Source organism: Melospiza georgiana, chromosome 12 (genome assembly GCF_028018845.1).
Source record: "Melospiza georgiana isolate bMelGeo1 chromosome 12, bMelGeo1.pri, whole genome shotgun sequence".
NCBI lineage: Eukaryota > Metazoa > Chordata > Aves > Passeriformes > Passerellidae > Melospiza > Melospiza georgiana.
In genome coordinates, this window is record NC_080441.1 from 1,819,355 (window position 1) to 1,833,964 (window position 14,610).

The 14,610-nt window shown below is 45.4% G+C and overlaps 1 protein-coding gene across 1 annotated transcript in view; it reads right to left on the bottom strand.

The window, feature by feature from the left end:
- The window catches only part of DIAPH2 (diaphanous related formin 2), a 167,803-nt gene extending 153,777 nt beyond the window's left edge, over positions 1-14,026 (bottom strand). The window contains exon 1 of the mRNA XM_058032453.1: positions 13,891-14,026. Coding sequence (XP_057888436.1) covers positions 13,891-14,007 — 117 coding nt within the window. The 5' untranslated portion in view covers positions 14,008-14,026. The remainder of the gene's footprint in view (positions 1-13,890) is intronic.
- Positions 14,027-14,610: the final 584 nt, after the last annotated feature.

A 14,610-nucleotide genomic window follows, 5' to 3' on the forward strand; every position in this document is an offset into this window, starting at 1 on the left:
AATAGACAGCCAGGCAAGCAAGAAGTTCTGAAACTCCACATACATTTTAGGAACTACTTGTATGAGAACATTTTTTCCCCTTCTCATTTAAGTACTGTCAATCTCTGCCAGAAGCTGGAACAGGATCATCTACCCCATCTCTACACTTATATTGCATTTGTCACTCAAACTCCTCTGGGCAAAGTACAGAACACTAAAACAAGATAGCACAGTGCATTTTTTCAGACCCAGATTTCCTTCTGGTGCACAACTCCAGTGCTGCCAGCAGCCACTCGAGATAAGCAGCACATCTAACAGGTAGCAGAGACATTGCAAGGAGCTGCAGGCAAAGCCAAGGCACTTCTGTACCCACAGATCCTCACAGCATCTGACAATCTCTTGTGCTAACAAAGAAATTGCACTTCCAGGCTGATTTCAGAACATAACCCAAAAGTAGTTTACCTTCCTAGAAGGAAATTTAAGATATTGTAGATTCTGTAGTCCTCCAGCATTATTCTTTCTGCCATCTATGAGGCAGCCAGAGCAACACAAGACAGAAAAATCTGCACTTTCCTGGCTTGTCACAGACACTGAGTTCCTGTCTGCAGGAGCAGCCCAAGGGAAAAGGCTTCACAAAAATCCCTGGGGAAACATTTGCAGATAAGGGATATCAAATTAACATTTATATCTAAAATACATATACAATTTAAGGCAGCTGTAGATCATCTCTCTCTCCTAGTTAAAATATCAACACAAAGCACAGAATTTCTTCAGCTTCTATACCAGAGAACTATCTCCTACTCACTTACTTAGTTCTGTACTTAGAAGATTGAAGTGATAGAGCTTCTCCTTTCCAGTCCATCAACAGTTAATATCATTTTCTAGTCCCTCTTCCCAGTCTGAGTTTACTCTGCTACTTTTATAAGCACAGACAGATCATGACAGAAAATCACACAAAAATAATAACACATACTAATCCACCTGCACCAGACAATTCTTTATCTCAGAAGGTCTCAGCCAAGTTAATATTCAGAGTAATTGAAATCTTGCACATGAGAACAGTAAAAATATATTTGTGGATCACTACACTTCCTGATGCAGAAATCAGTGCTTCCTCATGCAAACAATGCAGGCTACAGCAGCAACAACATCACATTCACAGAATTCAATTACTTGAGATGACTGCACCAACGTTTAATACAAAATTCACAGCAAGTTTACTTTTTTATACCTTTTCCTAACTTGTGTTTTAATACAACCTTCCAAATCACTTAAGCTGACCATGAGTTGTACACTGAGGTGCATTTACATGGATTGATTGTTTTTAAGTATTACTTTCCCATGTTCTCAATTGTTATGCTCAGGAGTCTCAGTCTCACCACAAAAATCAAATCAGCAGTACAGTAACTCCCGGATCACCACGTGCAGAATGAACAATGATCAGCTGGGGAACTTCCAAACCTAACAGCAATTCTCACTTTACTGCCCAGGAAAGTGTGGTGTGCTGGAACACCCATTCCTGCAGCCAGGCTGCAAGCTCAGGGAACAGCTCCCACTAAAGATCATTTTCTAGGGGTAGCAACCAGAAACTTGACCTTCTCTCAGCTTTCATGAGGTTTTATTGATTTTTTTTTAACTGAGCTGATATTGCTATTTTCTAAAATTTACCTCAACTTCAACACCTGCAAAAGCCATGGTAAAGCCCCACTCAAGGACAAGAGCTTTTAATTTGCATACAAGCAGGAAAGGAATAACTTCCCACAAGAACACCTGAACCCAAGGAGTTTAAAGGGACAAACCCCAGCCTGGTTAATATTTGAAGTACAAAAAGTTGTCTGCATCTTGAATCTAGGTCTTAGTCACAAAATAGAATTCACTCCTACAACCTCTGTTCTTCAGCTCAGAGAATGAATAATGTTCCCATTAGACAATTTAACCATCTGTTAACATATTCAGTTTTGGATTAAATCTGAAAAGGCACCTAGGAAATGGTGAAAAGATACCCAACTATAAAAGCTGATGTGCAGAAACCAGGACTACACACTCATTAGGCCTTTCAAGATCCTTTACTCATGATGAGGTATACCTGACATTTTGTGAATTATACTTTTGTTAATTTTATTACTAATGTTTGTTTTAGCATAATATTTTTCACACTTTGAGGAGCATTCACCATGCTTTCAGAAAATCCTTGAAATGACTGTTGTAATCCATCTGCTTCCTCCAAAACACTTGAATTGAGCAATACCAATGGTTTTGTTACTATTGTTGTACATTTACATTTGGGCTATATGACACCATATGGAAAAAATCTTGTTTGCCTTGCAGCTGCTTGCTTCACAAGCTCCTTGAATGTGCATTATTCAATGTTTTAAATGAAGTCTTAACCTAGAGCTGAGCATGGAGGGACACATGGGCTGCCCAAATGCAAATGGAGAAGTGCTGGCATCCCTGAGTCAGGGCAGGATGGCACCACCTCCCCCAGGGAAGCTGCCAGCTTTGCCCACTTTCTGCACTTTTTTCCCCAGGAGAATGACCATCCACAGATGAGCAATGCTCCAGAAATAAATTTGATAATTCCTCGTCCTAAAATAAAGCCCGAGGGTCAGCCAGGCTGGTAAATCATTAACAGCAGAGGGCACCAATCCTTAATCACCTGCTGGGAGATGCCTCAGCACTGCTCCCAAACAGAAGGGAGGGAACAGATGCCAGAGGATGGGCATCATATCAGACACTCCCCTCACAAACGCCAGGGGCTGAGGTTTGGCAAGAAGCAAATTAATTCAGAAATTGGAAAAAAGAAAATCTGGAAAAAAAAAATCTTTTGTGTCTTCAGTTACAAAGCTGATGAAACTGACTGTAAACAAACAGTCAGTTTCATCAGCTTTGTAACTGAAGACACAAAAGGAGTTGAGGAAAATACCTGAACTATATATATATATATATAATTTGAAGCTCAAACTGCCATCACTGTTTTGAAAAGTTTGTTTCAGGACAAGGTTTTCTTGGTGCTCATTGATAAGTAAGCTTTAAAACAGAAGAAAATGATAAGCTTTTTCCAAAAGCTGCAGTTTATGTCAGTCTAAGCCAACAAAATTGCTGGGTGTGAGACACAGGACAAGGCTGGCAGCAGGACACCCAGACCAGGTTAGACTGATCTGAGACACCTGCCAGTGCAGAGGCAAATTGAGTCCTGGCATTTCCAGAGCCACAGCTGAAATCCAAACACTTCCCATCAGCAGCTGTATCAGACAAGGGCTCCACATCCCTGCTCCCCAGGCAGAGGCAGGAGCTGGGCCCTGCTCTGCTCCCTGGGCACCCTGCATGGCAGGAAAGGGCATTGTGGAGGAGCAGCAGGCTTTTCATTAGAGACAGCCTGATCTTCATAGCACAAGAACACAGGCTCTCCTCAGGATGCTCTACAGCTTCTACATTCCTCACTTCAAACTATCAACACAGCTTGCTGTTAAAACTTCTGCAAATTAGACTTTGCAAAGAGCAAAGTTGCTTTCCTGCAAAGCAGAACCACACTCAGCACTGGGTCTCTGCTGCCTCCTTTTCAAAAATGTGGTTCACTTGAGCTTTGAGTTTTTAAGCAATTTGGTTTTTTTTCTTTTTTGGTATAATGTTATGGTGAAGTGCTTTTGAAATATTCGGGAAGAGTTAAACTGGAAAAACTGTGTCAAAACAATTCCTGACACAGTAAGTGCAGACTTTATCTCAATTTTATGTTGAGATACAAGCAGTGGGATGGAGCTCTTTGCTTCCATGCCAGGGGCAGCACACAGCAGTATTTCTGACAGCAATACTTGATGTGCACTGAGTTGCTGCTCCCTGCTCTGGCCCTCCTGGGTGCAGGTGCTCGTTGGGACACTGGGGAGCTGCTGGGCTGACTGGGAGCTGTTCCATAGCTCTGAGTGGGTCATGGAGAGGGGTGAGAGCAGGACTCCTTTTGTGCCTCACCTCCTCAAGAGACACCTTTTCATCATGACAAGAGTCACCTTTGCCCTGACTGAGCTGCAATCCTAGTTTTTACCCTTTTAACACAATCACACACCTTGAACCTGAAATTAATCTTTTGTTGTAACCTAAGTATTTTCTCTCAAGAGGAGCAAACTTGACTTGACAGAGTTGGTTTGAAATTTTCTTAAAAACTGAAGCAGAAACTGCTTTGAGAAATTTCTTCACTCTAATACTTACAGACATTTCTTCATTTCAGCTTACTTGCTTCCTCTCTGACAGTGTGCATAGGACAGCCCAACAGCCCTGCAAGGGACAGGCTCAGCTTCTCTAAACTTCTCTTGCTGTTCTGTGCAGAGAGGGATTTGGTAAGATTTTTCACTGCATGCTGGTGGTTGTGTAGAACATCTCTTGCTCTTGTGGGTACATTAAACACTGAAATAAGTGTCAGACTCCATTTGGATTTTTCCTACAAAACCATTTGAGAAGTTAAGCTGGCAGAATGCATCTTTGGGAGAGGACTGACACTTAAAAATAAAGCAGAACACCCACAGCAAGCTGCAGGAGCTTCACTGGATACTGGGCAGTTCCTGGAAAATGGAATAGATTGCCTTTGATAGGCTCTGAGAAAGTGAGAACATGTGTATCTGCTTTGTTTGGGTTGTTTTGTAAGTAGTAAGAAAATCCAACCAACCAAACCACAGCCCACAAACAAGCTGGCAGCACAAGGGGTGCAGGGAGCCAAAGGAGCTGCAATTCCCTGTGAAGAACATTCATTTGTCTGTACCCATCAGACTTGGAACATGGTCCCAGGGATCATGTCAACAACTTCTTAGAATAATGTTGTCTGTCTTCCAAGACAGACCTACAAGTAAAGGGCAAGTACTTAATCAGAGCAGTATTTGATCTCTGCATTACAATAAGCTGGTGGTAAAGCCCCTTTTTTCTCCCTTAATAATAAATGATGTGATACTAAAACCTGGAAAAATGAGTAGTGCTGCTGCTATAGCAGGGAACTCTGGCTTTTCCTCACAGAACTGAAATTCAAGATTAAATAACTTCCACAGGCATGGACCACAATGTACTCAACAGGCAAAGAGTACTGGGTTGAACAATGTACAGCTGCTGTGTCACACTCCAGGTCTTCCTGCTCTCTTCCCTATTCTTTCCTGTTTGTAACAGCATCCTCAGAAGAATATTTGTGCTTTGGGGAAGTAGGAAATGAAGCACATGTGAACAGAGAGGAATTACATTGTACTTCACAATGAGGAATCCCATGGTATCACTTGACTTCAGTACAGGTGAGGGTCCCTATTAAGAAGAAACTGGAATTCACGACAATTAGAGAAACTTGTCAGATTATGGAGAATCTCTTTTTTTCTGCTAAAAGAGATAAGCAAAAAAAAAATAAGGTTTACTTAATATTATGTCTTCAATGTGCTTTGGCTACCCCAGAACACTTACATGAATCTTATAAAGGTTTTTCACAAAACAACTCTTTTGAAACATCAAATGTTAACTGATGGGAATACTGCTTATCTTAGAAGGCATTCAGGAATTAGTCTGAATCACAGAACAGTATAAACCAACCTTAATGGATTTAGGAAGCCTGTCCTATCCACCCAAGCTTTGTCTGAAGTTCAAATATGAATGCATATTAAAAATGAAAATTGCCTTTCTGGTTTTCAGGCAGAACCTTCACCAAACCTCTGCTGCACTCTTCACCTTTCCAGTTTGGGAACATCACCACCAAGCTACAATAAACTGGAGGATGAAAACAAAACTCAGTGCTGTGAGTTTGTCACTGTACCATTCCCTTCAGTGTGCACAAATCAGATAAAGTCACAGTGCAGCTCCCAGGAGGGGCAGGGCCAGCCTGAGGGATGGCAGAGGGCTCAGCTCCTGTGGCACTGTGGAACTTGGCCCAACAACTCAAACATGCATGGCACCAGTGCATATTCCCAGCCTGATGCGCTCTGTCTTCTTCCTTCTTTATGGAAATTCTCCCCTGTTCTAATACAGCTGGGACACACAACCACTTCAACTCTCATTAACTGTCAAGTTCTCACCTCCTCCTGTACTCACACAATTACAAATGCAAACATCCAGCTCAGCTCCATTATGAAACCAAAGTACTTCAGAAGTTACTCAAATTTAACAGACAAAAATAATTCACAGCAAGAGAAAGAACACGAAGAACCAAAATGCAGACAAGGAAGCAGAAAACTTTCTACTGTACAAGAATTAACAGCTTGTATTCTGTTATTAGGGGCTAGAATCTAATGAATCTCATGTTGCCTTTGTGTTTGTTCCTGACAAAGCCACACTCATTAAAAACACTGAACCACAGGCACCCTTAAAGGCCATTACAACAACCATCATTAGCTCCTACCATATTAAGGAGGAGTAATGAACTGCAGAACTAACATTTCTCCTGACCAAGTACTCATTTTGGCTTGTTCCACCGTCCCTGAGCCCAAACTGAATTTATACAGAGCCACTGTGAACACATAATGACCAACTAACTGTGACAAAAAGGTGTCCATGGGGACATTGAAGGTCTCAGGTTATTTCCTCTCACCTTCACACCTGCACACATAGCATGGAGCAGTTTGTTCCTGTGACTCCAGCCAGGACAAAGTCATTAATGTTTGACCAGCTAGTCCTGAGCCAAGAACCAGGCTGTGTCCCTCAAAGCAACCTGCACCCACCAATGCTGCAATTCCCTCAGCCTTTGGAACCTAAAATTACAGCTGCTGCTCTCCTGGCTGAAGAGCAACAGTCCTGCAGCACCAGGGGTTCAGATTCTACACCACTATTCCCAAGATATTTTAATTTTTTTATTTAGAAACTTATTCTAAATTGCAAGGTAGCAGCACTCAAAGTTCCACAGTCCTCAAGCAAGTTCTTATGTATTTATTCTGACTCAAAGGGACAAACTAAATGTGTTAATGGGGTCTTGTTACAAAAAGTTCATATTTTCACTATAAGTAGGGCAGCAGTGTGTTAATATATATATTTACACACTCAAAAATCACTAAGGAATACAACTCAGTACCTTTTCCAGTGACATTGTTTTCAATCAGTCACGTTTACAGTAACATTTTCAGCCTTTGAAACAAGTTTAAACTGTTTCAAATTGCGAATATTTCTAGTAACACTACGCAAAGAACACGTGCAGGCAGCAGACACATCAGACATTCACCACATCCATCATTTCCCCAACACCCTCCTGTCTGCCATGATTTCCCTGAGGATCACTCAAAGGAAAGGAGCCTGACAAGAAGGCAGCCTGCCACAAGCACCACCCCAGCTCTGCCCTTCCCTCACTCTCCAAGAGTTTCCTGTTTACACGGGAGGAGCCTGTATCCATTAGAAACTGCTCAGAACAGCCCTGCCTTACACAACACACAAGGTGTGGTGCCGTGACACTCTGCACTACACCTTCAGGCCAAATATTGCCACACCCAGGTGAACCAAAAACCTTCAGGAGCTGTAGCATACCAGAAAATTCCCATGTGTGGCTTGTTCCAGAACTGAACTTCCAAGGTATGTCTCCATTTCTATAGACCAGAGGAGTCCATGGTTTAGATCATGATGTACATCACAATATCATTTCACTGCCACAGCAGATCCCTCTCAGATCTGTGCTGCTATCACATCATGTACAGGAGATCAGGACAGGAGGGCTGAAAAGCAGACACAATTCCATGGAACTGGGGGATGAACTTTAGACAGATTCATCCAACAGGAGGAGTTCTAATGTGCCATAATTCCAGTCTCATTGGTTCCAGCAAATAATCAGAGAAGAGCAAATAGCACAGGGATGGTTCTGACAGGTTCATTTCAGGACCTTGTCTGTCCCACTGCCACACAAAACTGATGTCCCAAAACACCAAGGGGAGCAGGGAGAGTGCTGCTCCCTAAAAAAGCCAATTCTTGACCTGGCACCCCCTTCTCCCACACCATTTATTGTTACCAGGTAGAACACATTTGCCTTGCAGGCTGTGTTAGTGCTACCTCTGTCACACAACATCCCACCTATCCGCCTGGGAGAAGCCACAGGTACAGGTGGGAATCCTTGGGCTGCTCACTCCTCCAATGCTGCAGCAAAAAGCCACTCACAAGATTTGAAGATCTGTTTGATACAAAACCAATATGCAAGTTTGAGACAAGTTACCTTTGTCTACCTGCAGCTTTATCAATTGCTACACAAATACTAAAGAAGGTTTTTCAATTATTTCAGTCTCCCAAAATTATCTGTTCTACCATCATAGCTGATTTTAAGAAGAAAACCCTTATTTCCTCCTAAACAAAGTTACCGCATTATTGCTTTTTGGTAAGGAATAATGATATAAAAGCTTCAAGCAACTGCTAAAATCACTCATTTGAGTAATCTCCTAACTTCTTGTGCTTCAAGGTTGAACAAGCAAAGTGATGAAGAACAAACTGAAATTGCCAGTTGCTCCAGCAGCAGCTGACATTGCTTGTTGTACTCTCAATTTGGACAAGGATGAAAAGAAACAGAGGGATGTTATTAACTATTATTGCTTTACTGTTTACTTCCAGACAACTGCAAATGTTGCAGAAAACATGAAGTCATCTTGTAGCCCACTCCATGGGGAGAGGCAGATCTTTTCCTTCTGCTGGGCCACCAGCAATCCCAACTGTGGGACAGCAGAACCAAAGTTCATCCTGGCACATTGAACACCCAGCACCAGCTGCCTGCAGCCCCAGCCAGCACCACCTCCATCTGCTGTGCCCACTGCCAGCTCTCACAGCTGCCTTTCACCCAGCCTGGTGGAATCTGCTCTGTTTGCAAAGCTTCCTGTAGGTTCACAAGTGCTCTACAGCTTTGTCTCACAAGGAGTCGTTCAGGAAGTTTAATTACCACAGATAGGCTTATCACTGTCTCTATCACCTCACACGGTGTCAACAGCAATTCCCATTACAGGCTCCAGCATTTACCCAAACATCAGCACCAAGCCAGCCCTACCCTCCATGCAGTGCCTGACCAGGACAACTCCAAGCAACAGAAGTTCCAGAAGACATTAATTTTACTTTTCAGTAATGGTTGTACCCTTGATAACTTCTGTCCTGGTTCAGGGCAAATTTGGGAGAAAAACTGTGTGCTGCTTCTTCTCCCCTTTGCTCTCAGAACCAGCCTTAAAGGTGCACAGTTATTTCTGGGTTGGACAGACCAGCATCCTAAAGTCACCCCAGGACAGCTTCACTTGCTGGAATATCCTGATTTGAGCTAATTATCCCAAGACTCTCTTAGAACACAAGCATTTTGGTGCACCTTTTCCTCACACATACACTTGAAACAAGAACTCTCTGCAGGCATGCACAGCTCTCACTCAGAGACACTGTGATTTTAAATGTAAGACATTTGATTTGATTGCCAAAAGTCTCTGCTCAACCTGACTCATAGTTCACGTATGCAGTGCACAGCTATCTAAAGGAGTCATGCAAGAAGAACACAGTTTGGGTTTTTTTTTGGTGGGTCCTGCAGCACACAGTCTGTCTGACAGGGATTGATAGGCACAACTTAAATCACTCCACTCCTGCACTGATATGGGTGGTGCAGCACAGCTGGGAAACCTCTCCCAAGCACACTCAGCTTACTTCTGTTTTAAAGTGAATTCAGAAAAACTTTTATCCCACTGCTTGATGCCAGGTTATGGCACATTAGTCAGAATGTTGAGTTCCTAGCTTTTCTCAAAGCTCACATGGTTTAAAAGACTTCAGCGTTAAGCACAAACAATTTCTGCTTTTAAAACAAAATATGAGATGCTCCTTGGGTGAATCACCAAATCCTCTTGCTCTCCAATTAAAGGAGCTCTCTCTTCCCCCTAACAATTTGCTCTGCAAGTTATTTACACAACATCTTCCTCCTAATCTGATTCTAAAGGCCACATCACACTCAGAAGGCAGCCCCTTTCAGAAATGTGGTCTGTAGGAAGTGGAGAATCCTGCACTGAACAGCTCCCACACAGACCTGGAGGGAGCCTGGGGGTACAGCAGTGAGTGTGAGCATGTCCTGGCCACCACGTGCTTCTGCTAATCCCACAGTGACATGAGATGTTTACTGCAATTAATAACACCCCCAAAAGCACTGGCCATGGGAGTTAGGCAGTGCTCTACCACTCCCAGAGCACCCAAACCCTGTTACAGCACCTCTTCTCCAGTGCTGACTCACAGAACCACAGTTTGAAAGGATCTCACTCTTTTCTCAGGGCAGCCCAAAAAGCAGGGTCACCCACCAAATCCACATCACCACGCTAAAGATTCTGTCCAGGCTCAGAACTTGAAAAGCTCCAACAACAGTGATCTCAGTGTCTCTGACCAACAAATACTTGATCACCCTTCAAATCATCTCCCCCCTTTTAGCCTCCTCTCCAGCTCCTTTTTATGACCTCTGTCTCCCCTTCTTCTGCCATGAACTTTTGTCAAAAGTCTGGCTTCAACTTCTCCACCACAAAGATGCTCAACTTTCCAGGCCCCTGGTAAGCTACCCCAGCTCTGTAAACCAGAGCTGCCACCCTCAAGCACTCCCATTTCCTAGGTCCCTGACAGAATTATCTATTTCCCATGTGACTGAAGTGTGGAGGAGAGCAAAGAACATCTGAGTTAAGCATTAACCAACAGAGGAATCCCAGCAATCTCCCTGACAACCTTAATTTAGAGTGTTTGCCCTAGCAGAACAGGCATGCTTTAACACAAGCAACTTAGCATGTTGCCAAACCCATGAGCTGCTCTCTGCCACCTCCTGCCAGCCTATTCTCAGGGCTGACGTGAGATCAGATGATTGTTTGCCAAAACAATCTAGATTTTTTCTGCCCATTTCACTGTAAACAAAAATGACGACAAAAATACCAGGCACTTGTTCCAACCCCTAGTCCTTAAGCCAGGGGAAAAAAAAGGGGGAAAAAACCCCCAAAACACCAACCCAGAGCTGCCTCAGCAGCAGTTGAGTGCTGTTAACACTGATACCAAACTTCAGTAAAATACTTCAGTTTACACACTGCTTTACTATTATAAAAACTGGAACTAAATTCTCCTTGTGCAGCTCAGTCACATTCAACAAATGGCATGAAACCTGAACAACTCTCCCAACTACCTAAAGCAGAAAATAAATGAATCAGTAGTCCTGATACAGCTCACCCTTAATTATTTGTGTGTGTACATAGTCAATTGTCTTACAGAGAATTACTTCAAGCATTGTTTTCCTTCCCAGCACAGATTCTCTCCCCACAGCCCAGTCCTGCTTCCTGTCCATCAGGAAAAGTGCCCTTGATCAGGCAGCAGCCCTAAAAATCCCCACCAAACAAAGCCCTGCACGTCTGCAGGCAGAGCAGCACTGCACAGCTTTGAGTCTCAGATGAAGAGAACAGAGAAATAAAAACCTTTCACCTTTCTATTCTAGCTTCCCTTCCCTCAGGATAACAACTTCAGTTCCTAGCCCTCTGTCACCTAGAGCCATTTTTATCATAAAAATCATTCCTCTGGACTCCTTCCCAAGGATTTGCCTAATTTCAGCTCCTGTGCCAGGAACCAGAAATACTTTCTCCTCTGTGTGCAGCTGCAGCCTCTCCCAGCAAGCCCTTGCTCAGCACTGCCCTGGATGTGTGAAATGAGTTTGGGAGGAGGCACACTCCTGTCTGAGCTCCTGGAATTACACCCAGCACCTGACAGGGACTGCAGGCTGATTCATCTCTGCACTCCACTGAAACTCCACGGACTGGGAGTTACAAAGATGAACCAAGAGCATCTCCACACCCAGCTGTGAGGAACTTTGGATATGAGCTCAGAGCCAGCTCAGCACAGCATAAACAGCGTGGCTTCCTTGCCACAGGTCCCAAACACATCTTCATCTTGCACAAAGAGAACAGGGATGAGGTGTAAGTAAGAGTGCTCTGCCAGTGCCTGGGGACAACGCCAGCCCAGCAGAACCAACTCCTCATCCCCATTAAAGCCAGCACAGTTTTGTAGGATTACTCTCCTGTATGATGAAGCCTTTTGCTGATTACAGCCTTGTTCTTCCCTTACAAACCCACGGTAATAATTGGTAAATCTGGCTGTCCAGTCACTCCAACTCAATTTAAAGCACACCTGAATCTTTTTCTCCCCTAAAAGTAAATCTCTCTTCGTGTCAGGTACATCATGTCCAGAGTGAAAAAAAAAAAATCTGCTTTCCTATTCAGCCCACCCACTCAATTCCATCATCAAGGGCCAGTCACCTACCCCAGGGCAAAGCTATCTTTCACAAGGCTCTGATTTGAGCAATATATTCCTGCTCTGATCCAGGGTGCTGCTGGACTGCAATCATCCACCCCCTCAAGAAACAAATGCACACTGCTGTGAATGAAGTCAAATATTAACATAATGTTCTTTTTTCCACTCAATGGAACAATGAAAGTTTATTCTAGGGATTCTAAAATAAGTGAATAGACCATGCAGTGGAAATAGGCATCCCGTTCAACCCAATTTTGAGCTCATTTCACTTTGATTTTTCAAATTATGTGTTTCTATCAGAACAGAGTTCTCTTCTGCTAGAGCAAAATTCAAGTTTATGTTCACAGCTACCAAGAGAAGCACTTCCCTGAGTGATTTTTGAATCAGTTCCCTGCTGGAATCTTCAGGCAGGGAAAGTATCTTAGATACTTCAGCAGGAAATAGTAGGGGTGGTTATATAAACATACCCAAAGGTGCTGTTTATACAAAGTTTATCCTATGCAAGGAAACACGAGTCTGTTTCCAATAACACCATGAAACAAAACAAAACACTACATGCGCTTATCTTTTGCCAAGATACACTTTGTCAATTTTAATACAAATTCAGGTAAAGTCATTCATGCTTCTGATTGTCATCCCCTGAAACAATTACAACTTTAAGTAACTTTTCTATGCCTCAATGTTAAATTTACCAACTTCCCCAAACGCTAACTTCATGTTCAGCAACAAAAAAAAAAAACAAAAAACAAAAAACAACAACAAACATAACAAGAAAAAACCCCAAACAAACCACAAGAATCCAAACTGCAGTGGTGCTGATTATCTAAAAACCAGAAAATAATCATTAAAGGAGCACAGGGTGGGAGAACTTCAACTCCGATACAGTTTTACCAGCATCGGGGAAAGCCCTTGCAACAGGTTAAATAAAGTTTGTAACGTGAGTACTCTCTCCAAGGAGAAGAGTCAGTGAGTTATAAGTGTCTGCTACACTGTTGCTTTTGGAAATACAGCAAGAACTGACTTAAACGGGGTCGATTCAACACGTGCAACTGACAAATGTAAACAATAACATGTAAACACTGTCATATTACAGCTTTTGCTGCGGCAGTAGGTATGAACTGTGATACAACCCAGTGATGCTGCCTTAAACTCCACCTGTATTTTGATTTATCAGCTCTGTCAGTAAACTAACCAAAGAGCACAGCCATTATGAGCAACCGCAGTCCTACACTTTGGATTTGCGTTCCAAAAAGCCATACGGCACCAGCCAGTCTGTGAGATTGTTTTCCCATGAAGTGAGAGGTTCCATTGGCAAGCACGTGGTTCGCATGGCGATCACCGCGATGGTTCTGGATGCTTCAGCGGGGCCGGCCGCACCCGGCTCCGGCGGCCGAGCGGGGCACAGGTTGCGGAGCAGCGCTGTCCCCGTCCCTGTGGCTGTTCCTGTCCCCTCCCGAGCGTGGCAACTCCGCCGCCGCCCGCGCCCAGCGCCCACCCCGGCCCCGAGCAGCGGCACCGCGGCCCGGCCCTTCTGGGCTCTGCCTCCCCCGAACCCGCACGGAGCCCCGGAGCGCGGAGCCGCCAATCCCCGGCAAGGCTCCCACGCCCCGCGTTCCGCGCCGGGAGCGCCGCACCCGCGCCCCCTCCTCCGGCTGCAGCCGCCGCTCGAGCCGGGGCCGTTCCCCGCTCCCCGCCCGCTCCCGGCGCGCTCACCAGCTTGGGCTTGTTCCGGCTCTCCTCTTCCGCGGCGCGCCCGCCGCGCTTCGCGTTCATCCTGCCGGAGCTCAGCGGCTCCTCGCCGCCCGCGCCCGGAGCCGCGTGTCCGTCCATGGCTCCGCGGGGCCGCCCCCGCCGGGCCGAGCCGAGCCGAGCGCTCACGGCCGCACCGGCCCCATGGGCCCCCCGCGCCCGCGCCCGCTCCGCCCGGGGCGGCTCCGCTGCTCCCCCGGCCCCGCCGCGCACGCGCACGGCCCGCCCGAGTCACCGCGCCTGAGCGGGCGGCGCGCGCCTGCGCCCTGCGGCAGCGGGCAGCAAATGGCGGAGCCGTGAGGGCAGCTCGGAACGCCCCCGGGAACGGGGAACGGGGAAGGGCCCGGCTGCTGCCCGGGCCGGGGTTATGGCGCGGGGCGCTGGGAGGGGCCGGCACTGCCCGTCCTGCCGTGGGCGGGGCACTGCCGCTGGCACAGGTGTCCGCAATGCCCGTCCCACCTGGCCTTGGGCACGCCCAGCGATCATGGGCCGGCCTTAGCACAGGCTGCCCAGCGCAGCTGTGGCCGCCCCATCTGCGCAGCATTAGGATTTCTATTAACATTTCTTCCTCATATCGAATGGAAACCTTCGCTTTTCCAGTTTGAACCTAGTCTGCCAGGTCCTGTCACTACGTGCTTTTGTAAATTGACTTGCCCAGTCTTTGGTAAAAGTTCTCGGCGGGTT